Consider the following 25,863-nt stretch of genomic DNA (forward strand, 5'->3'; position numbering starts at 1 on the left):
GGGGTGTTTGAATAAAGTAAAATCATGGTTTGGAGAATAGATTTTGGAGAGTAGATTTTGAAATAATAGATTTTCTGAAAAAGTGATTCTGATAAAGTGAGAGTGTTTAAATAATTGTTGTCAGAAGTGCTTCTTGATATGTAGAAATTATTAAAAAGAACATAAGTTTAAATGATAATTACATATAAAATATATTTCATAATATATGTTTATTTGAAATAATAAATTTGTTAATAATATACATTTTGGCAACGTAATAAATAAGGCATAAATAATATAATTAATAAAAAATTAATGTGTATATATATTAATAAAATAATTAAATATGTTTTTAGGAAAATGATTTATTTTGCCAGAGAAAATATTATTATTTCTTAAAGATTTTAAAGATGAAATCCCATAATTTTTTTTTCACAAAATTAAATAATCACACAAAAAAATTCCATATTAATTGTCTTAATAATAAAAGTTGCAACGAAATATATTTGTCCAAGTAGTTTTTTTTAACAACACATTACATTATCTGAAAAGAAAAAAGGAAATAAAAAGGACATGACTATTCTTGTATATAATGAACAATTTGATCTCTTATGGAATCACGAAGCCGAGCCATGTGAGATAAAAATTCTATTGATGAAGGTATATGTGAAGATCCAACTACATCATCATCATTATTTTCTCCTGCATAAGAACCTTATTGTTTAAACTGAATGAAACCAAGATCAGAAATGGATGTTGATCTAATGAAGTTATGTATGGCCATCGTTGCACAAACAATTTGAACTTGTGTTGGAAAGTCATAGCTCAGCATGTTTCCTAAAGTTGCAAACTTACTCTTTCAAACTCCAAAAGTTCTTTCAATAGTGCTCCATAGACTTGAGTGCAAATAATTGAACGCCTCATTCTCATTTTCAAGTGCAGATTGTGACAACCGCTCTTTCAAAACCATTTTAGATTAAATCCAACAATTTATTTGAATGATTAACCATGATAGAAAAGAAGAAACCTTAAAATTTTAAAATCGCTATCATGGTTAAAAGAAATAAACTTATATTACGAGCCACATCAATCGTCCACTTGGGCCTTGGATTTTCAAAGTCCAGAAATATCATTCAACCGTTAGCCCAAACCAAACTTACACTTTCAAACACACGAACTGATAAAACATTTTAATATAAGTCATAGAGCCCATTAGTGAAAAATCAACACTATCAAATCAGTGTAATACGCAAAGTCTAAAATGTCTCGGACCTCCTCACGGCCCTATCATACCAGATAGTAGTAATTAAAAGTATTATTTTACATCATGATAGTAGATGAGCCCTATGTGGCAATATATAACAAGTCAGCACATATAACAAAAGCAGGGAGGCTATACAAGCTGTAAAGCACACTATGCCTCCGGAGCCTTCCCTGATGGGCCACCACCTGAACTATCGCCTGAAAATGTTAAACCACGGGGTGAGACAAACGCCTCAGTAACTAACTTTCCAACTCATCATACATACTAACACGTGCTCGTGAGGTGTCAAGTGGGACAGTTATAAATTCTCGAGAACTATAGATATATCCATAGAAATATAATTTCAATCATCCAAACCCTCACTATGGGGGCCAACACACAAGCCACATAAGTCTATCCCTCACTCTGGGGGATCAATCAAACATATGGGCCTATCCCTCACTCTGGGGGACGAATAAGAAGCCACAAAGGCCTATCCCTCACTATGGGGGACGAAAGAAGAAGCCAACCAATGTGCACCAATGGCGGCCTTACCACGTGGTAGGATAGGACTCAATCCAAAATCCAAATAACAACCAATCATTCACAATATAATAAAAATGTCTCAATCTTTTCTCAGTATAATCCATAAGATATAAATCATATATCTTTTCCAAACTTCTCAATCACCATTCCAAAAATCCCACAAGACAATTTTCAAAGCTCAAAAGATATAACATATCTACTCAAGTTCCAAATATCAAATATTATTCTGAAAACAGCAAAATACTCACAAACAACATATTAGCACATATAACAAGTGGAAAGTGGTTACCTCTCGCCAAAGCAATACTAAGGATTACCACAAGGTCAATCCTTTGCTCAACCAATAATTAATCTACACAATTAATATAACCACATATTAATATAAATTAATTAATTAAGCTTCTCTATATTATTTAAATTTTTACTCTAAATTCCCGCAACTCTCCTAACTCAAAAATTATTTATTTACCACTTCCAAATTATTTACCTTAATAAAAAGGATTTTTCATAATTTCCAAATATAAAATTACTATGTTATAAACTCTAAAAATCCTCATTTAAGTTTAAACTTCAAAATCAAACTATAAAAATTCAATAATACTTCAAATATTTATAAATAAATAATCTAATCAAAACTTTAATGGTATAACTACCATATATATATATTTCCATAAATAATAAACTTTTTAGCTACAATAATTATTTAAAACCTCCAGTCACCCAATAAATAAAAATAAACCGATTAAAATTTTAATAATATGTTAAACACCTCAATTAAATTATTCAACTTAATTTTAATCGGTAAAATATGATATAAATCATATATCACATATTTTTCAATTAGAAAAATCCATTTAAGCACTAAAACCAACAAATGGACCAATCCAAACCGATTAAAATCTCAATAATATATCAAACAACCCAAATAAATTATTTAACTTAAATTTAATCGGTAAAAATATGGTATATCTCATACATAACAGATTTTCCACTAAATAAATTAATTTTAAATACTAAAACTAGCAAATAGAGAAATCTAAACCGATTAAAATTAACAACTTATTTATTTCTAAATTTCTATAGTCATCTTTTGTCAAAACTCAATACTTATATCATATATAAGTCTCAAAATTTTCTCCAATCATGATAGTAATAACGTAAATAGGAAGCTTAAAATATACATGAAATATTTATAAAGGAAGTTTGATGAAAAGAGATAATTTTATGTACCTAAAATATCTTCAAAGCTTGCCCTCTGCTTCACCGGTATGATTCTCTCGCTCACACACACTTCCTCTCTCTCTCTCCCTCTCTCTGCTCCTTCTTGCACCTGCCGTGGAGGGGGAAATGGGTTGTGGGGGGTATTTAACACCCCCACACAATTATTGGGGGAGGGGTTTATTTTTCAAACCCAACTCCAAATTTCCACGCCCCCCTCCAAAATTTCCACACACCCCTCCAACTTTCCACCGAAAATCGGTGGAAAGTTGGACTTTTGTTATTTTTTTTTTATAATAAAATATTATTATATTATATTATTTTATATTTTTCAATTTTTTTTTATTTTCATTCATTTTTTTTTTTTAGGATATTACACAGATGACCTTCGAAAATCAGGGAGATGGTAGCGTTCACGTCTGTAAGGACCAAGGTATCCCATGGGTGTCGGATAGCCAACATCCACCAAATAATATTTGCCTACATGAAATATATGATTGGTGTCAATAAACTTTGTTTTCTAACAGTTAAGCATAAATAAATTGTAGCAATTTAAAATATACCTTGAGGCGGATGGAGAAAGTTCATGGAAGTTGTGAGGGCATGGTCAAATATACGAGTATCATGCGCACCACCTTCCCATCCGGCCAATACAAAAGTGAAGCACATGTCCCAATCGCAAACCGCCATTACATTTTGCGTTACTCTTCCTTTTCAGTTAATAAATTTTGTTTGCTCAGTTGCATCAACAATGTATGAAACATGTGTTCCATCAATTGCTCCAATAGCATGTTTGAAAAAGGGCTAGTATCGACCACCAGGCCATATTTTTGTATGCAAATACTGAAATGTTGGATTTTTTGGTTTGATATTGGACATAGCAAGTCTACAGCATGCCAGTAAGACGTTATGGAAATGTCTACTAATTGTCTCCCCTCAATGCTGAAATCTTTCTTGCTGCATCCTACTACTTAGCGCATGGCCAACAATATTTAAAAACATTGCAACCATTTCATGTATCTCAACATTTCTAGTTTCTCTTAGATCGTGTTGTTGCAATTCTATGCAAAGACTGAAGAACACTTCCCTTTCCATCCTAAACATGTTATAATAATAGGTGGAATGGCCTTGTAAAACGTCCTTTACCCATGCCTTGCCTATGTAAATACTCGTATGTTGGGGCTCTTTACACAAATGAAAAGAAGCGTATCCACCAACCACTACTGCAACTTGATTAACCCGTTTGTTCCGTCGTTTACAATACTTTTCCGAAATTTTAATTTCATCGGCCATTTTTTGTCTTGTCTTGTGCACATAGATATAAAATTCAGAAACCCTGATATGAAATTACTAAACATTTAATAAGAAAATAAGTTGTTTAATTCCTACAGAAATTTAGTAGTTACATAATACAATAGTGCTGGTTACATCATTCCTAAAAATATATACAAATTATCGCAGTCATCTTCTAAGCAACACAAAAAGTAGTCAAATACTATAATAAGCAACACAAATGAAGTCTCAATCCTTAGTTGCATGCTTCAAGAAGATCAAGAGTTTTTCCTTCTTGTTCTTCAAAGCCACATACATCTCCCTTGCAACTGGCTTGTCTATAAGGAGTGTTATGCACCGGCCAAACAGATCAGGATCATCAACAATTTCATCAACTTCATTAAGGTGCTCCATGACTCCAGCAATTGACATCTCATAAGCACGTGCCTCTTCTTCTAGCTTCCTAGTACGTGCTTCTGAAATCTCTTCATGTTCACGCTGAGAATCATTTTCATTTGCTTGAGCTATCCTAGTTAGTGCATCTGCTATTTTCATAGTGGTAGTGGGTTTCTTCTTCATGGATTCAACTTTTTTTCTAACCCCTAATGAGCTACTTAGTCGACTGCCACCTGTGCTTCTACCTCCACGAATGGTTTCCTGTCTCATCCTAGTGTTGCCTCTACTTCCTCCACTATTGTCATTGAATGTGACCGAATTAAACTCCCTGCTTATGCCAGTTGGTGCCCCCAAAATTTCATCACTATCTCCAGACCCTTCTTCCATATCATCTTCAAGAACTCCTTCGCTTGGAAGTGTCATGGAAGAAGGTACCCATGACTGTGGTCCAGTTGCAGCTACAGACCCAAAGAGTTGAGTTAATTCAGCCCGAAATTGAAGCCCTCTTTCTCTAAATTTTTCGTAGCCTGGAACTTCTTGCACATTCAACACCAAAAATATTATACATTATACAAAAACCATTAACATGGAGAAAATGCAAGCTCAAATAAAGTTAAATGATTACCACTATTTTCTTTTCCCACCAATCATCAAGGGCAGTAACAGTATTCCTTTCAGCATCTCACCCCAAACCTGTCTCACAGAGCAGCCTATCCCATAATTGCCACTCCTTTCGCAGGGCATCAAATTTGTTCTTTAATTGGATTCTCGTATATACTCTCTCAGTCTTTGCAGTGAAGCTGTCCCCAATACTTGTCCAAGTAGGCTTTGTCAAGCTAGTTCCTTTTCTTTCCCCCTTTTCAACTCCTTCAATGCACAGGTCAATAAAGACCTTTGTGGTTCTTATATCCCATGAAGCTTTGCCTTTTTTTTTTACTCATTATGCTATAAACCAATTACAACACTTCAGTCATCACAAGTTCAACCGAAAAAGCATGCCATTCAGTTCGGAGATATGATATAACAGGTATAGTATTTAAGTATAGCCACATGATCTTTTTTCCAGCAAAATGAGGTCTCATTAATAATCGAAATCCCAAAATTAAGGATGAATTTTTTCCCCCACCATTTAAGGGAATTCTTTTCGGTTAACTGACCAAAATTTGAGTACAACTACTAATTAAAATCCCAAACAGATTTTGGTAACCACTCAAACACTAAAAAGAATTCCCCTGACCAGTGGGATTTCAATTACAATTGGTTAACTGACCAAAATTTGGAACAGAGAAATTAGTTAACTCATTCATGAGATTTCGATTAGAGAAATAAAAACAATTTCAGCAGCACAAGCACCCATAATCCAACTGTATACACACATACAGAGTGTTTGACTATTCTGTCTCCAAAAGCACAACATACGAATATGGGAAAAAAGACACACACACACGAAACAGAGATCCAGCCACAACCAGAATTTCAAAATGAAATGCCTCTGCTCTGTCTCTCATTCTCATTTGCTCAATACATTACCGTGAAACAAAAGCAAACGGTGAAACAAAATGAACAACTAAAGGTGGGAGGAAAACGAAATGAAGCCAGTAGAAGTGAACAAATCATAAACAATCGGTGAAACCAACCTCTGTGTGGGAAAAAAATCGACCAGGGAGGAAATTTGAAAACACAACAGATCCAGATGTTCGCATTAGTGATGAAAATGACTAACCGGACGTTCGCAAATGAGAGGAGACAGCTTACCTGAGTTCTGGATATGAGCGATGGAACCGGACAAGGCGACCTGAGACAGACTAAACAGCAAAGATATCAGAAATGGAAGGCTTCGATCGGGCAAACCCAATGCGCGGTCTTGTTCTGGCAAGCCTAGAAACACCTCATCGGCACTGATATTCCTGAGCGGTGAATGATCTCACTGGTGTGAAGAAATTTTTAGACTTTCTTCAGAAGGGGCGACGGCACAGGACCAGATCTTCAAGTGGGCAGAATGGGGTGGAATTTTTCCTCGGATTCTTCTCTAATGAGCAACTCATAGCAGCTCGATATTTTCGAGTGAGTTGAACAAGACCGGATCTTCAAGTGGTTATGAGGGCAATGGCAGGACGAATGGAAGAGAAGAGGCTTCCGGGTAGAATGGCTGATGAATGGGAGAAGAGAGTTGGTGCTTTTTCACCGTTGGAGCTACTGACAGGAGTAATAATTACTCCAACGACCGATTTTCCTTCTTCAGAAGCGACCCCCTCGTGCTTGTTGGCAAACCATGGTTTTCCTGGCCAAAACCAAGGTTTTGCCAGAAACCATGGTTTTTTAAAAAAAAAAAAGGGTGTTTGGCAATCAGCTTCCCCAAACCATGGTTTAGGACCCAGAAGCACTTCTGGAGCAATTGTCAAACACCCCCTTAGATCTTTTTTGGGATGAGCCCTGTCTTGGAGACTCACCATGTAATTAGTGTATGTTAAAGAAACTAAGCAAGTCACTCGTTTAAATAATTTGTACGAGATCAGTATGTACAAAAAATTTTGTCTCGCAAGACAAAAGACATTCATTTTATATATGAACATTCTATGTGTAAAAACCTGTAGGCTGTATGTAGTTGCCCTCTCACCAAATAAGCCTCCTTATACAGCATTTGAAGTTTAGTACTCCTCTGGTCCTAATTATAAGACCCAATTGACTTATTTGAGGAGATTAAGGAAGTAAGTTAAATTGGTTATTTATAATAAATAAGTGTTGTCATTCCTAAAATATCCTTGCTAATTAAGTATATTGGCTAAAACTATCATTATTAGAAGGATTATCTTGGAAAAAAATGCATAAATATAAGAGACAAAATGGATTGGGTCTTATAATTAGGACCAAATAAAAAGTCAAATTGGGTCTTATAATAAGGACCGGAGGAGTAGTTGATAACTTGTGATGTGTTTGAGTTTGCTTAATGATTGCTGCATAGTTGATTTGGGAGTAGTTTTACCTCTGTGGTGTGATTACTAATTAAACGGTTAAGTTGATATGGTTAAGCTATATATAGTGGTTGACATGGTTGATAAGGTGTTATCATATCTCAATGACATCTTTTTCATTTAAAAAAAAATGTTAGTTAAATTGAAATTATATGTATTATTTATTTTGACCCACCAAAAACACGAAAAACATGAATAAATAAGTTGTTAATTCCGCAACAAAGAATCTAATAATCTTTACCCTTTCCTTTCCAAATTTTATTATTAAACTGTTACATATAAGAGAGAAATATGGTTGTTACATTGAGGGCAAAAATATTCCAAAAAAAAATCCTAATTAATCATAATTAAGTACCTAAAACCCTATTGCATATACAACTAAATTTACTATGACCTTAAATAAAAACTCAGGACTCGAGAGGGCCATGGAACCAATATTTTTCAAAAAATCATGATTTTTATTTTGGCCAACACTTAGACCTGATCTGCCAATAATACCCTGGGGCCCTGCCGTAGACATATATCATGAGGGTCTAATTAAAACAACAACAATTCTATAAATCTGCAAGAAATAATGTTATAGTTGTGTTGTTATTTTTGTGGCCGCAAAATATATATATATTTTTAAATCTTCGGATTAAGCATTCAACATTTGTCATATTAGGTATTGTAAAGTATAGACATAGATTTGAGAATTAAGGAATCCCCACATATCATGTTACAGCCTGGAGCTTTTTGTCTCTCTCTTTCAAAGTCAAAACTGATTTGATTGATATATATCCTCACGTGCACCGTCAAATAATGGGGTTTTTTTTCCCCCGAATTTCTCATATCTTAGTTAAAAATATATTAAAATTTGCGTACGGGTATAATACAATAATAAACACATGATTTTTATTACCTTTTATTTTTAATATACAAGCTAATTAATTAATTTGAATACATTAAGGAGACTAACTAAATTATTTATTTATAATAAATATATGTTTTTTGTAAATATTCTTACTAATTGTGTATATTAGTTAAAACTCCTATTTAATACTGCAAAGACCATCTTGAAAATAATGGGTAAATACGAGATAAAATGAATTAGAATCTCATATTTAGAATTAAATTAAATATCAAACTAACTTTTATGTTAAGGGTAAAAGGTGGTATATAAGACTTGTAGCAAATAATATATGGATTTAGATCTAAGAGGGAAATTATGTCCATCTTTTCAAACACGCATGTGTGCGAAGTCTTGGAATGAATGATGCGTTTTTTTTTTTTTTTGGTATACAGTGATGCGTTTTTTGTTTTTTCGGAAGATTGATTCATTTTCAAATGATTGTGGGCCTAGAAAGTACAAAATAGTGAAGATAACAAAGCTCGAGTCCAAATTAATTGTGTCCTTCACTAATCATCATTAGTGGCCTAAATTCTTGAAGAGTAATAGAAGCTTTTTCTGGGCCCACTTCTTCCACATAGTAATCTTTTTAGGAAAAAAAAATATGTTGAAAAATAAGCCCATGGTGTTCTCTAACAATAAAATGTGACCAGAAAGAGAGAAAATAACACAAATAGTTGCAGATATATGCTTAAAACTCATAAGTATATACTCCCTCCGATCTTAAATTTAAGACCTATTTTGTAAATAGGTCTTATATTTAGAATCAGAGAAGTAGTATATATAAATATTAACTGGAAACAGATTTTTTTCTGATTAAGGTTAGAATAAACATTTTTTTTATATTTGAAGTCTCTTATTTAATATATTATTTTGTAGTGGTTAAAAAAGTTTGAGAGGAATATGAAAATAAACGTTGTATGAAAGGGTAAAAATAAAATAAGGAAAATCCGACGGGAATGACGAGACAGGGGCTCATAGATTTTACTTCACGTATGCACGCAATATACGGTAAAGTTAAAACTTAACAGTGCAAAATGGTCCCACCAATTAATAATCACCCCTTTGTCAGAATTTGTAATAAATAATCACACATTCGCACCCTCCGCACTGCGCGACATTTCTTTTCTTTATATGTTTTTCTTTTGTTAAGATAATTTATAACTTCTCAAATTTATTTTTATTTTTATTTTAGTTTTTCAAGTTTTAAATTCAGGTTTTTATTAAATTATAAAAATTAATATTTTAAATAAAAAATTTGAGGGACTAAAACTTATGATTTAAAATTTAAGATACCAAAACTAAAATGAGAACAAAATTAAAGAATTACAGATTATATTAACTTTTTTTCCAGCACACTATCCTTTGTATTTAGGTTTAAATATTTATGCAATGCCGAATCATATATTATTTTATCTGATAAAATTATTGTCAATTAATAAACTAATATTTTTATTGTAATTATTTTTTATTTTTAAATATTTTTTAATTTATCCATTTTAATTTCTAAAATAAAATTGGGAAAATTGGGGGGAATTATTATTGCAACATTGGTTGTTCAATTAGCCCATAAATCTGATTCATAGAAAATTTTCTCCTGTTGTCATGGATTTGTAAGGGTGGGATTGTGATTTCCAAGAGTATAAATTATGTTTATAAACTAGATCTAAGAATTTTATTTTTTTTAAAAAAATATGAAAGGGAAAAAAAACATGAGAATAAAGAGCAGGGGAAAAGGTTGGGGGTAAAATTCTGGTGCTTCGTCATCACTTATCACTTACTGCTAAAATACATAAATGACAATGACGATACACACTACCCGCTCTCTGCACTGCTACAGTGATGCATCACCCTATCTCACCCGACTAATTTTTAATTTGTCACCAAAAAATTTAATGTGAATTTTAATTTTAAAGTAATACTCCTAACTCATGATTTTATATCATACGAGTATATGCATATAGACGTTTTTAACCTTTCCTGCCTCATTTTTTCATGTTTTATTTGGAAAACATCAATTCTGACAAGAAAAATACTGAGGAGCGTGGTCATTTGTCAGACTGAGGTGGATAGAAACGGTAGCCACAAATAAGACATCTACGCACATTTATGTTTAATAATACTCCTGCTCCAGTTATTAAAATAAATTTTATTTGATTAATTTAGTTAGATTGAAAAAATTACATAATTTAGTTAATTATAAAAATATTTTTAAGAAATATTATAATGATTTTTCTTAATACCTTTCTTCTCTCTCTTATTTAATTATGATTAAAAGAGTATCAATAAAGATAATTTAAAAAATAGTAAATATGATAAATAGGTTTTATATTTAAGATCAAGATTAACTGAACAAGTATATCCTGCATTAAAAACAGAAGAGTATTAAATCAAATTTTTTGTTAAAATTATATTATTTTTTTAATATGTAAATTTTACTATAAAAACAAAAAAAAATAAACATTAGGAAAATTACAATGCCGAACAAAATTCTTTAAGGAAAGCCATATTACGGTCTGTAAATAATGTTTTGCTTTTTATAAATTTTATATCGTCTTTGGATGCTTAGGATGCCCGTTAGCTCTGAATAAGTAGTATTGTATTATATTCAAGTAACAAGGCAAAAAATTAATAAACAAATTCTATTTTTAATGCCAACCAGACTAGACAAGTTCCGGCATTACTGGAAAATAATTTGATTAATAAATACTTGTCTCATCCTGTTTATAAGAAATTTAAAGACTTTTCCTTATAAAAATCATCTCATTAAATCTATGATAAGAATCTGCAATTTTATCCATGACTAATTATTATTTCTCTTAAAAATTATATATATTAAATGATTTTAAAGTTAAAAAATTATTGAATTTTAATTAATAATTTTTTCAATAATATTTAATATTTAAATTCAGAATACTGATTGCCACTGAAAAAGACGATACTAAATGTTACTAGAAAATCCTCTAAATGAAAAACGAATACAGAGGATTATCCAGAAATGCTACAGGCGTTGTGTACATATTAACTAATATTATATAAACATCGAAATATTGAATAGGGAGATACCTGAAGATGGATCAAGACAAGGAAATGAAAACACAAAAAAAGAAAAGAAAAGAAGAAGAAATGAAACTCTTGTAGGCAAAATAGAAGAGACATCATGATTATTAACACGCTGAGGGCTGAATCATGCACCTTGGGGATATTTCCCAGGCACTATTCATGTAACCGTACATGCACTTCCCACTAAACTTTCTGCAATTTCCAATGAATACATACAACCATTTGTAAGTAAACTGCTAAATCCATCACGCTCAGCCCAATCTCCTATTTCCATCTCATTTTATTTTCGCATTCTCCAAACACACCCATCATAACCATCTGAATATGAACAAACAGGTAACAGCTTTCCCAGAAAATTGCATGGAAAACGAGAGTATTGCATTACATAATTAGCGAAAATTTAAGAATTTAACATGCTGGTTAAGTAACGATATATGATGTAGTAAGCGTGAATCATCTTGACTCCAAGATGGATTTTTCTTTTTTCCTTTTTTGGATTCTTCAGCCTCTGACAGCAAGCAAGGAAGGAATAGCAGACAGATTTGGCGTGGCGTTGTTCTTGACGTCTTTGGAATTTGAAGGTTTGGCGGTGAAGACTCTCATGGGGCTGGCGAATGCCCAGCCCCAATACCTTCCTCTGCTCTGAGACAGAGCCATAGATTCTGATTTTCTGCCCGTGGTTTGATCGTCGTTCGAGGATGAAACCAGGTAAGACGAAGATGATGATGATGACGAAGACGAGTTCATCATGAAGCCACTGAATAATCCTGCGCACCTCGCTCTTTCTTTCATGGAATGGTGGTGGTGGTGGTGGTCGCCGCCGCTGCTGCCGCGGGCGACTTTGGGCTTCCCTTCGCGCTGAGATTCGACCCTCCTGAGAGCGCAATCTCCGAAGCCGGTGGATATTCTCTCGAAGAAATCGCCAGAGAAGCTTCTGCTTCCACAACCAACAGATCTGGATCTCGAAACTTTGCGCTCGAAGGAAGAAGCAGAGGTTTGCCGGCTATTACATGTCTCGTCGTCTTCCACAACAATGTCAATCTTTCTTGCTCCCAAAGACGATCCCTCGCACTTCTCCTTCTGTTGCCCGGAGGAGCTGATATTTCCGTCTCTAAGGCTCTTGGCGTCTAATTTCTTCCCGGAAACAGAGGAGGATGATGACTTGGAAGAGAGATGAAGAAAAGACCAGAACCCGTTCCTTTTTCTAGGGCTATCCCCTGGGTCATCCAAGAGCCTGCCTCTTCTAGGAGTGGCGGTAGACTTGCTTCGCTTGAAGACGACGTCGGAGGAAGCCGTGGCGGCGGAGGAAGAGGAAGAAGAAGGAGCAACAGAAGGTTTCTTCTTGGCCTTCTTCTTGGTAGAGAGAAAAAGGAGACGAGGGCGGTGGGAGTGGTGATGATATCCATTGTTGGGTTGGGATTGAGGGAGGGAGAGGGAAGAAGAAGGATGGCGAGAGTAGGAGGAGGAGGAGGAGGAGGAGGGCGGAGGAAGGAGGTCGGATCTGAAGGAGGAAGGAGAAGGGGGGGAGGAGGAGGAGGAAGGACGGAGAGGGAGAGGGAGGGAGGAGGAGAGGAGCTTGCCGAGCTTCTCTTGGAGGCAGAGAGCACAGATGCCGTGAGGGTTGGTTCTGTAAGGATGGTCGCTGCATTGCATTCCGTCCGCCATGTCGTCGTCGGCGCCACCTTCCATGTCTGACCTGCTGCTGCTGCTGCTTCTGCTTCCTGAACCACCTGATGGCCTGAAGAAGGTGATTAGTACGTTAGAGAGAGAGAGAGAGATGGGTCAGTGAAGTGAAGAGGGAAAGGGCGAACAGAGGACAGAAGAGAGAGACAGTGAAGTAAGTGAAGGCATTGAAGTGAGGGACGGAGACTTCAGGTCAGCACGTGCATGACTGACTCTCCTATGTCTTAAAATATCATTCTTTGATTATCTAAAAATAAAATTATCAGTTTTTGTTGTCTGAGAGGTTATTAATTTTCATATACTATTTTTAGTCGTAATTATAAAAGTTAATTGATTAATTTAATAAGATTAAAAAAATTAAATTAGTTATTTGTAATAAATAGATATTATCTTTCTAAAAATATCTTTACTAATCAAGTATATTGGTGAGAATTACCATTGTTAAAAGAACTAACTTGAAAAAAAATATATAAATATGAGAGACAAAATAGATTGGGGTCTTATATTTAGGATCAAAATAAAAGTCAAATAAAATCTTACATTAGAAACAGGAGGTAGTATTAAATAAGTACTCTAGTATTTCAATTACTAATAAATATGTTAAAAATAAAATTTTATTTTTAAATATGTTCTTATAATAAATAAGGAAAAGATGAAAGAGAATGTGTGAAAAAATGTTATAAGAGAAAATATGACAAAAATAAAATAATTAAGAACAAAATTAAAAAAAATTATATTAAATGTCAAGACAATCCAAATTAAAACTTATAAATAAAACCAAGAAGGAATAATTGAGATTCTATTTATAGCTCATTATTGTATTACTGTATACAAAAAATCTGGATACATTTATCTAGACTATGCCTCACATAATCAAAGGAACATTAAGAAATCTTTGTAAGGGGGTAAAAGCAGCTGGTACGAAGGAGCAAGGGAAGGAAGAATCTCTATGCAAGAGAGGATGAAGGGGGGGGGGGCCTTGGGTACGTGAGATGTGCAGAAGAGTGGTATTGTTTGTTAGCAGTCAGAAATTATTTAAACCCTAAAACCTTATCTCTTTGGTTCTCCCATTCCTTTCCTTCCTTGCCCCTCCAACGTTACACTAACCCCAAAAAGGGAAAAAAAAATGAAAGAAATGGAGTGTTTTTTTTTTCACGTATTCTTTTAATATGAGTAATTCTATTTGAAATATTATTAAGTACTACATGTGAGTACTCATGAATAGAGTTAAAAAAAACAGGGGAAGATGTTTAGGGCATTTAGTCCAACTAAACATTTTTTTTTAAAATCTTACTTCAATATGAGATCACGAGTATAATACCTCTATGAAAATATAACGAGTGTGTTAGTTTCTTTTTTGTGTGGTGAAAAACAGAATATAAAAAGAAAAGGAAAAAAGGCAGAGAAAGGAGTAGTTAGTAATTACTCTTCTGGTCCTAAATATAAAACCTTTATACATATCTTATATTTAGGACCAGAGGAGTAATATAAATGAAGGAAATGAGAATAAATAGGAAGAAGCGATGGAAGTGCATGGAGATCCACGCTAATTGTTTATGTGTTAAGTTAAAAAAACGTAAGAGGAAGCCAAGTGGAATGTGGTTGGACTCTTATTTTGTTTAATGAATCCTTCTTGTTCTCATTGATGTTGTTATTATTTTATGATAATCCTACAAGGTTTATTCCTCCTCCTCGATCATCCTTTGTCAAAGATGCTCAAAACTTGTTATCGAAGGACAAGTCATGAGTTCAGAGGGGAAAAACAACAGAACAGCGCAAGGCTTACAGTTAAACGGCAATAGCACAGTATAACATCGCTGATGCTTGCGCCTCGTCATGGAGTTTAAAATACTCCAACGTTCCTATTTACACAGTAGAGATAATGTTTTTTTAATTCTTAATATAAGTTAATTTTACTTAATTTATTATTCTGTATGCTATTATTTTTTAATACATATATTAAAATAGGGATAAAGTTAAAAATTATTAAATTTTAAAACAGAGTTAACAAATTTAAGATTTTATTTATTTTTTATAACAAACTGTTAGTTGAGATGGTAAGCGGTCTCACTTGTATAGAGGAGAATATAAATTCAAATCCTGAGAAGCGCATTTGTTGGAAGGATTTTAACATTAACACTCCCAATCTAAAAAAGATTAATCTCAAATCTAAAATTGATTTAAGAATACTCTTAGTTGCACCCAAAAAAAAAAAAGAGTTAGAGGCGTAAATGATGAGATTTTTTTTGGCCAAGAGAAAATGAGAAGTTAAATGTCAAACAAAATCTTTTGTGCAAGGCATATATTAAGAGGGACTATTAATCTTTTTATAGGTTACAAGGCAGAGCACTTAATAATGAAAATTTTAAGGAGAGATGATTAAAAAAGAGAGAGATTCTTTTTTTTTCCGCCAACAAAAAAGAGAGAGGTTATTGGAGTATTTAAACATAGCGGCGAAAGCGGTTGAAGAGCTTTTATATCAAATAAATAAACAATGCTTCCAAATGGAGAGTAGTCGCTCGGCGACAACCGTGTGTTAGGGAAGCAGTCCTACTTTTGAGAGACAGTGCAACTAAAATTTATTTACCTACTCTTGCATGCATATATACTCCTCCGATCCTAATTATAAGACCCAATTGACTTATTTGAGTAGATTAAGGAAGTAAGTTAAGTTGGTTATTTATAATAAATAAGTGTTGTCATTCCTAAAATATCCTTGCTAATTAAGTATATTGGCTAAAACTATCATTATTAGAAGGATTATCTTGGAAAAAAAATACATAAATATAAGAGACAAAATGGATTGGGTCTTATAATTAGGACCAAATAAAAAGTCAAATGGGGTCTTATAATAAGAACCGGAGGAGTACATATTTATATGATATAACGAGCAAATGGAGACAAGTGTCATTGATAATCATAAAACATATACACTTGATTAAATTACAAATAACCTTTTTATCTTCAAATTTTGATAATATTAATGAAAAACAAACCTGATATGGTTGGTTATTTCATTATCTGAAAAGTAAAATGAAATGTCATGTCAAAGAAAGGAATCACATGAATGAGCCAAAATCTGGTGAGACATAAAACAGAATCCTCACAACTTGGCTAATTCTTGACTGACGCGAGATACCATCTCTTGAAACGAAGAAATCTTGTTATTTTTTATTACATGTTAAAGAGCAGAGAAGACGGCCAAAACTATTCCATGCGGTTCTCAAGTTGCCAGATCTAAATGGAGTTGACCAATGAGCTGGAAATAGCTTATAGCCCTGAACTTGCTCTAAACAAATACCATATGAACACCTACACGTCTAGAACACAGCTTAATATGCTTACTGGTCTGAATAGCCTGCTTTTCATAAATCAAATCTACCTAATAATATTTCTATTTAACTCATCTACCACTTAAATTAGCATTAATGGCCATAACCAAGAGTGGCACATACCTGAGCCAGGATAATAGAAATCAGAGTAAATAGATTTAGATTATCTCAAATTAAAAACTTGTAAATGTGTTTCATCCCCCACATACGATAGAGGGGGAAAAAGAGGGAATCCTACTTGTACTATTAATTCTAGAAACAGAGAAAGATATATGTTAAAAATGGGAAGTAAAATCGTCACTTCGCTGTAGGTGCTATTAATAAGATGGTGAGAAATAAGGTACCATTTGATACAAAATATTAAAAATGAAAAGTAATAATTAGGATCAAGATTAAAAAAATATGTTGAAGAGTGCTTAGCATATGTGATTGCTTGTGACTTTCAATTGGAAAAATTCATATTCATAGAATTGGAAAATACTATGAGAATAGATGACATTCCGTATGGGATTACTTAATCCCATATAACAAGAAATTGCTTCTACCAAACACTTTTTTCTCAATTCTAATCCAAATTCTCACCTCTCATTTTTCAATGCGTTGTGGCAAATGGACCCAAGAGTAAATAGAAGTATAGATTCTCAGAAATTAAAAATTTGTGAAATGCTTTCAATGTAAGGCACGGAGAAAGAAGACAAGAGTGAGTGAAAAGAGACAAGCACATGTCATACACACTCTATTCCCCGTAATACTTTTCTCTCACGAGATAAAGGAAATTAAATTACATCCCCTCCTGAACTTTATTTTAATCCAACAACTCTCCTCCACCCAACCCAAATTCTCCAATCAAAGCTTATTTTGTTCTCTGACCCATATTCTTTTCATTTACCAATAAAAACTAAAGAACAGCGGTAGTTTGATCACGCGAACATGTTATGAGTCATCTATATCTTACAACCGCGACTTAACTTGCTCCACAGGGGCACTCTGCAATGCAAAAGCACAAATGCAATTAGAGGGCGACACTGATGACTGGCGAAGGGCATTCACTAATACTAGAAGTGTCACGTGGTAAAGCGATAGATAAGCAAGCAGAACTTAGCGCTTGAGCCTGCCTTCCTGAAACTCAACTTATACTGAGATATCAGAACACCGCCAAGATGCAAAAGCTAGGGAATAATTTCTAGCCAATTGTACCTTAAAGACGAGTACTAAATGAATAGCACAGCTCTAGTTAGTTGGAAACTGTATTAACAAATTTTGAAGATCCAACAATGTGATTTTAAGACAAATAAGTCTTGTTGCTCCACAAGGATTAGTTAAGTGTCCGATTTAAAGCAGTCAACGAGTTTAAAAAGGATTTGACGGTTTTAGCTTTTAGTAGTACACGCACTATATGTGTTAAAGAAGTAGTCCGTGCATCTAACTACGAACTTCCTGAAGTTGGTATCCTATTCTTGAGTTATGAGTGAAACTAATATTCAGGCAAAAAGATCCATTATAGGCAACGCCTGACCAATGCCAATGAGTAAATTGATAATGTAGCTGGGTAAACACTCCTACAATGTGTCGTCACTAGTCAAGCATTTAAAGAAAACATATGAGGCTCAAGTTTCTCACCAGAGGAATGCCCTTGGCAGCTCTTGCAGCCAGGTAATCACAAGGCTTGAAAAACTCTCCATAAGACTTTGACCATTCCTCTAATCTTGAGCATATGTATTTGGATCCAAGCGAATCAGCCCAGAACATGATACCTCCCCTAATAAAGATAATCTCGTAAGTCATGACAAGAATTACAAAGTTCTGGAACAGTGTTCCAACTAATTTGAAGTGACAAACCTGTATGGCGGGAATCCCATGCCCATAACAGCTGATATATCAAGATCTGCTGCCTTAACGGCAATACCTTCGTCAAGTACCCGACATGCCTCATTCACCACAGGAAAGAAAATCATCTCTATAATGTCCTTCATAGGTAACTTGACAAGCTGTCCAAATCCAGATCCACAAGTCATTTCCAGTAAGTTTTATCTTCCATTAGCCAATATAGCATAATTTACAGCTAGGATAGGTAAAAGACCTTAGGATCAACAATGACACCAGAAATGCTCCTAGCCTTCTCAATGTAATTCTTTAACTCAGGATCAGGACGAGCCTTGCGCTTATCATCATATAAATAAAAGCCTTTGCGAGAGGTTTCACCTGTAAGAACCCCAGGATTATTAAAAGGTGCACTTGAATCCATTTTTGGAGATATATATATATATATCCCAGACGATGACTTCCTAAGGATTAAATAATAAAAGATATGAAACAAATGAGAAATGATCTTTACCAGCTCTCTTATCCTCTTGCATAAGTGGAATAAGCATTGATTTATAAGTTCGCTCGGGAAAGTTCTCAATGAATTGCATTCCAGTTGCAACCGCCACACCAAAGCCAACTAGGTCAGCCAATCTACATAAAAAATATTTGACAAATTAGAGCTTTCAAGAAGCAACCATTAATAGCGTGACTGTATCTCAGCAGAAGTACCTAAAAGGCCCCATGGGCATTCCAAATTTCACTATTGCCTTGTCAATCTGATAGACATCAGCACCATGTTCTACAAGCAAGATAGCTGCTTGCGTATATGGGAAGAACATCCTGTTGACAGCAAAACCAGTACAATTTCCAACCACCACTGGAGTTTTCTTTATCTTTTTTCCAATATCTAGCAAGTCAACAATTACTTGGGGAGAGGTCTGCTTAGTACGCACAATTTCCAGAAGGGGCATGACATGTGCCGGACTGCATTAGCACAAGTCAGATTAGTTACTCAGAAAACCACCACAGGCCACAACAATTAAGAATGGCATACGCATGCGCAACGCTACCTGAAGAAATGAGCTCCAACAATACGATCATGAGACCTGGTCTTCTCCCCAATTAGATTCAAGTCAATCGTGGAAGTGTTACTTGCTAGTATACAGTGAGGTGCACAATACTTTTCAAGGTCAGCAAAAATCTGTTGCTTTAAAGAAACATTCTCAATAACAGCCTGTTCAGACATCAAATATGCAGAGTCTATAATTTGTCCGCATTTTGGATAAAGTCAAACCATTATCAGCAAGGAAATTAACACTCGAGTGCCCTAAGGTACCTCTATCACCAAGTCTACATCTCTGAAGCTCTCATAATCAAGGACCCCTTTAAGCAGAGATAGAGTCTTTTCAAATTTTTCTTGAGTCATATTCCCTTTTTTGACACGGCTCTGTAAATTTGCTGAACAAAGAGGAATAAATGCTATATGAGAAAAACATAAAGGAATAAAGAATTTAGTTAAAGTTGAGCAGTGAGAAGTGAGAACCAATTTACAAGAAATATGACTCAACTCTAACCTTTAACCCGGTTAATGCCTGCATCCAAGAACTTCTGGTTTACTTCTTTCAATATGACAGGATAGTTACTAAGAATTAGTGCTGTTGCTATTCCAGAGCCCATTAACCCTCCACCAAGGATGGCAACCTTTCTCACTTGTCTTGGTACCAGACCACGGTCAGTTATCCCAGGTACCTATCCAAGCCAAGTATTCAAAATTTGTACAAAGGAATTTACAAGGAAAGGTAGAACTCAGAAATAGTCTAGCTACATTCCGGATTCACAAACAACATATTTTCTTTACTAAAACGAAATCTCAAGCCAGTGCACAGTACTGAACAAAATTACAACATAGATTATGTGCTTAGGTTCAAGATGACTCATGGCTCATAAATTTCATTGTCAATAAATGAAACAGTATTTAAATGAAAATTTGAATTTAAACATCAGTAAAAAGCAGTGCAGGCATAAGATGAAAAATAAATTAAAAAAATATAAAATCTACAACAAGATTAGAAGTCTAAAACTAAAATACTTAAATGCATAGAGAGCATTATATTCCAAAAGTTCCATCAACTTTAATGAAACATAATATCAAATGGTATCAATTCTACAAAACCAAAGCCCAAAGCATAACTTAGAGAAATATCAAACTAAACTTAAATGTAAAAACTGCATTACATTTTAAAATTTCCATTAAATTTAAATCAATACGTATCAAACAATGATTCCGAGGAACCAAAGTCCAAAGTGCGTCCTCAAGCTACTAAGTAAATTTTATCCTCCTTTCCTCTTACTAACCAGTAAAATCCAACAGAAACCTCTTTCTCACTAGGGGAGAAAAAGAGGGGAAATGATCCAGACACTAATTCAACAAACCTTAGATGTTCCTCGTTGAGCGAAAAATACGTGAATCAAGCTCTTTGAAGTATCTGACTGCACCAGGCCGTCAAAGGCTTCAGCTTCCTGCCCATATCAGACTCAGTGTCACACATGCCTCTAACTACAATACGAAAAAGGGGAAGGAAATTATGGAAATAGTTGACAACCTTCCATAGACCAGCACGGGGACCAGAAACTATTCCCTCTTCAATGACATCAATGCAAACCAAAGGGTGTTCAAGATTTGGAGCTCGTTTTTTAGTTTGACTCCTTGCAAACTTGAATATCTCCCTGGCTTCCCCAAGGGGTTCAATTTTATCAGTCTTGTAAAGACTAGCAACCCATGGCCTTCGGCGTTCTACAATATCCAGGGCCCACTGACGTGCAGTGTTCACCAACTCATTGGGTGACACTACAGCATCTACAAGCCCCAAACTACAAGCTTCCTCCCCTTTAACAGGCTTTGATGTCTTGAATCATGAAATCAACGGAAGTGATAGAGCAATTAACAGGAAGTCACAGGATAGGCACGTCAGTGCGATTACTTAACTTTTCTTTATATATGTGTGTGTGTGTGATGTAAGAAAACAAGTATGCAATGCAGCATACCAGCATCATCTCAAGGGCCTTTGTCAAACCAACAAGACGGGGAAGACGCTGCGTTCCTAAGACAATTTATCAACTCAAGGTTAATAATAGAAAATGGCAAGAACAATAATCAATAGAATTTTATCATGAACTAATGTTATACAGAGCGTTGTCACTAGACTAGCACTGTTATTCAAGGCCCAGCCCACATAAGCTATTGAACCATGATTTCTATTATGAATTCTCATTGTCAAAAGCATTGTTGTTAAAGCTGATTCTGTAAGTAGGTTTCCATCTTTCAGAGTTTTAAGTCAGCTAACAAAAATACAAACCATTTACACAGGTGGGAACGAAAAGAGTATGGATTTGGCACTCCAAAGACTTCGATGACATATAGGTGCATTCTTTCTCGACATTTTATTTTTAATTTTTGTATAGCGGTACTGAGAGCCATTTTCGTCCATGTATGCATACCAAAGAATCACTTAATTATTATGGACGAGATTAGAGACAGACTAAATACCTCCAAATCCTGGTATTATTCCAAGTTGAAGTTCAGGGAGCCCTAATTGTGCATTTGGAGTTGATATTCTGGCATGGCATGCCTATTAGAGGAAGAATTAGTGATATTTTGTTGAAAATAATAGAAACAAAATTTGTCAACCTATATAATTAGAAAAACTTACCATTGCAACCTCTAATCCACCACCCAAGGCAAGTCCATCAATGGCAGCTACTGAAGGTTTCCTGGCAGCTGAAAAAACAAAATGAATATTTAACATTGTACAATACAAAATGATGAAGAGGAGCTCCAATTGAAAAAATAATAGAACAAAAGTACCTTCTAAAGTGTCAGTGATGATTTCTATTGATATCAAACCACGCTTTGGACGCACTGTGGAGAGCAAAAAGAGTGTGAGAATGGGTGGGGAGGGCTGCTGAAGTATTTGTAATTTACCATAACAGAAGGACCAAAAAAGAAATATTTTAAGTACCGCTTCCCTCCTGAATTCCACCAAATGCAGAAATATCGAAGCCACCAGAAAATCTGCCCTTTGCACCTGGTACAGCAACAAAAGATTCAGCTGTGATGTTGTAGATATAGAGCAGCTGGACAAGAATTTTCTTTTAAATCTCAACAGAGGCGTTCTATTTGATTTCAGTTTTCTACTACGTCAACTTCGATCTAGTGTCACTACTTAAAGTTAATGGTATTCACACATTTCAATTAAATTGTACAAAATACTCTGGTTGAAAATAATCTATGCTAGACATTGTATGAATAAGGAATTTCCAAGCCCAAAAACTCCGTTTATACCAACTCAAATATTTTTGCAATACCTGTAACAACAATCGCCTTGACATCATCTCTCCGTAAAGCTTGTTCATAACTTTCCTTGAGGCTATTCAACACTGAAGGGAGACACAGGGTCAGACAAACCAGCAATAAAATTTAATCTATTTAATAGAAATTTAGAACGAGGGAGTAACAGCAAGCTGTGGTATATATTTCAATTCATGCTCTACACCTGCTCAGAATCTCTGTATAGTAATTGAGGAAAGAAAACAAATTAAAATGCCGTTCATTGTACTTTAGCCGTGAACAGGTGGTAGAAATTAACTCCAACACACATTTAATTCTTCTTCCTTCACATGCATCCACCTTAATCTTAAGAAAATAAATTACAATGGATTTACAACAATGCTACAGCCAAGAAAATAAAAACATGGATACAAAATAGGAATTGATGAAAAATCTCAACAATCTACAAGAAAATGATCTGTTGTTCGCATAACTCACTTTCTTTAATCAAGCTGACTGCCATCAAAGCTTCCGCTACGAATAAGTGGCTAGTGGCTATGAAAGTATATACAATCGGAAATGATTTTTGCTTCTGTGACTTAAACAACAGTATTTTTCTTTTATTAAGTACCCAAAAAAAAAAAAAAACTACACGCTTCTTGCTGCGTTCCATTGCCTTCCCTAAACTCAGTATCTTCCTATGCAATTAATGGCTCAACAAACCATTGGCCAAGCCCAACTGCAAAAGGTCAGCCTATTGGTCAACGAAGTGTGAACCCTACCGAGATTATTTGAGTTCAACCCCCAGACCTACAAGAATTATTTCTGAATGCACTGTGGTTGATGACATTACCCGAAGATATCATGAACACAATTTAAAAAATAAAAAAAAAGGTAAATATTTTTGGCCTGAGCGTCTCAGTAGACGCTAAAGCCTTAGTTGATATCTCATGCAAAAGGGATTCCCTCTTTCAACTAGAGATATGCAACATTCATTATATTATTATATAAGGTCAAATATGCTACATTTATTGTATTATTATTATCACCATTATTCAATAACACCAGCCTAATTTTATAATTTGTTATCAAGAACCTCACACGCCACTTCTTATCTCCAAAATCATTGCATCGGGGCTTGAACGTGCTGGGGCCTGAATGTTGCAAGGAGGAGTTTTTCACTCCGCTTTTAAACATGTTATGGTGCTCTACCGGCTTAATTCAATCAAAGCATACTGGTCCAAGGATCCTGGTTTCTCTACAGAGCTAAATATCGATTACCCAGTGATCCCCAATAGCAAAGATTCAGAGGAATTTCCTAAAACGAAAAGATCACATGATTGGCCAAAAACAAAATAAGCCGAAAATTTTCAAAGAACACGGAAAACAAAAAAGGTGGGATGAGGATAAGAGTAAACCGACAGGCGACAGATCATGAGCGAAAAATGGAATTGAAAAGGAATACCATCAAAGGAGAGGGAATTGACAGGAGGATTGATGATTGTGATGACAGCCACACCATCAGCTCCAACTTCCAAGACCGTTCGTCCCTTGGCTCTGCTGTTCATTCTCTCCGGCGATTAACTGACTCAATCGGTATCCAGAAGTCCTTACTATCCGTCGAGGAGAAGAAGGGATGCTTGCTCGCCAAAGCAAATGAGAAAGAGGATCGTTTAAAGTGTGAATTTAGAGGGAGGCGGTTCCGTAAACGACAGTGAACAACGACGTTGGCAACATTTAGAAGCAAATTGAGATTGAGATGGTAAGACTCTGCCCCGTAAAATTTGAGACGGTCAGATAATCATGAATGATGAAATGAAGGCTTTCACCTGTCAGTCTGCATCTCTAGCCGGATGAGAGGGATGCTCAGTGCTAAATATACGCGCGCTTGTGAGAGCGTGGGGAAACTCCTTGATGATATTATCTGCATTATCTGCCTATAGAATAGATATTGTGGAATTTGGCCCCTTTGATTTAATCTTAAAAAATAAATAATTCTTACATTTATCAAAAAAGATGAGAATGGTTTTAATTATGATTGGTTACAATTATAAAAAAATTATTAGTATTCAGTGAATTTCGGATTTTATAATATTGTATGCACTTCTGTTCATAATAATAATTTATTCAAATCTTTTTTAAAATTTATGGTATTTTTGTGTATCTTCTGTTCTTATCACATTCCTTCCCATCTACCATATCTACAGCTTCTTGAAATAATTAAACATTTTCATTATTTTTAAAAATTTAAATAAACATTGTAAAATTTCATGTGAGTGTTTAAGAGATATGTTTGTAATACTACATCTGCTCCTTAATATAAAACCGTATTTGATTTTTATTTCAATTCTAAATATAAGACTCAAATCCATTGTCATATTTATGCATTTTTTTTCAATGTAGTCCTTCTAATGATAGTTCTAACCAATACACTTGATTAGCAAAGGTATTTTAAGAAAGACAATACTCCTCCTATCCTAAATGTAAAACCCTTATAGTTCTAAATATAACACCCTTATACAAGTGTGTATAAGGGTCTTACATTTAGGACTGGAGGAGTATATATTTATTATAAATAACTAATTTAACTTATCATCTTAATATTCTCAAATTAATTAACTAATTTTTATAATTAAGACCAGAAACAGTAGCTTATAACCAATTATGAGCTGATGACAACAATAATGATGATTCATTGGGGCGCAACCCAACAATGGGCACCTTGAGCCACGTATGGCCTCAAGGTTAAAAATAAAATAGGAGGATAAAAATCTAATGTGGTTTATTAATATGGGGACCAAATAAGATAAATGTCTTGTCCATAATTAATATCATTGCTATTATTGTGAAGATGAGATGTGGACCCCGTTTGGTTCGTGAAGTTGTAGGATGAAATGAAAATGGCACAAAACATAAAAAAATCATTGATTTCCCTGTCAAAAAATATATTATACTTTTGTTAATATATTCTTATAATTCTATTTATAAAATATTTATAATATGTTTCACTGAAATTAAAAAGATTTTAAACTTTAATAAATATATGTTAAAGTTTAATAATTTTTAACTCCATTTTTATTTAATATATATGTGTGTATAATAATAGTTTACATAACAGGTTAAGAATAAAATTGTCA

At 34.3% G+C, this 25,863-nt stretch overlaps 2 protein-coding genes across 2 annotated transcripts; both read right to left on the reverse strand.

Moving 5' to 3' along the window:
* Positions 1 to 11,664: 11,664 nt before the first annotated feature.
* Positions 11,665 to 13,303, reverse strand: LOC114711453 (uncharacterized serine-rich protein C215.13-like). The gene has a single exon (XM_028895862.1). It carries the CDS (start codon positions 13,265 to 13,267, stop codon positions 12,080 to 12,082), a length of 1,188 nt encoding a protein of 395 aa, XP_028751695.1. The 5' UTR covers positions 13,268 to 13,303; the 3' UTR covers positions 11,665 to 12,079.
* A 4,029-nt stretch (positions 13,304 to 17,332) lies between these two features.
* Positions 17,333 to 24,542, reverse strand: LOC114711426 (peroxisomal fatty acid beta-oxidation multifunctional protein MFP2). Its single transcript, XM_028895825.1, has 18 exons — positions 24,192 to 24,542; positions 22,765 to 22,836; positions 22,419 to 22,484; positions 22,265 to 22,318; positions 22,110 to 22,177; positions 21,947 to 22,028; positions 21,445 to 21,500; positions 21,003 to 21,305; positions 20,833 to 20,919; positions 19,974 to 20,148; positions 19,736 to 19,857; positions 19,470 to 19,633; positions 19,129 to 19,383; positions 18,929 to 19,050; positions 18,674 to 18,795; positions 18,433 to 18,581; positions 18,214 to 18,352; positions 17,333 to 17,580 (listed from the first exon to the last, which is right to left on the reverse strand). The coding sequence occupies exons 1-18, from the start codon at positions 24,292 to 24,294 to the stop codon at positions 17,545 to 17,547; spliced, it is 2,175 nt and encodes a 724-aa protein (XP_028751658.1). The 5' UTR covers positions 24,295 to 24,542; the 3' UTR covers positions 17,333 to 17,544.
* Between the last annotated feature and the right edge of the window lie 1,321 nt (positions 24,543 to 25,863).

Source organism: Neltuma alba, unplaced genomic scaffold, assembly GCF_004799145.2.
Source record: "Neltuma alba isolate B1F8T4 unplaced genomic scaffold, ASM479914v2 tig00011289_pilon, whole genome shotgun sequence".
Lineage (NCBI taxonomy): Eukaryota > Viridiplantae > Streptophyta > Magnoliopsida > Fabales > Fabaceae > Neltuma > Neltuma alba.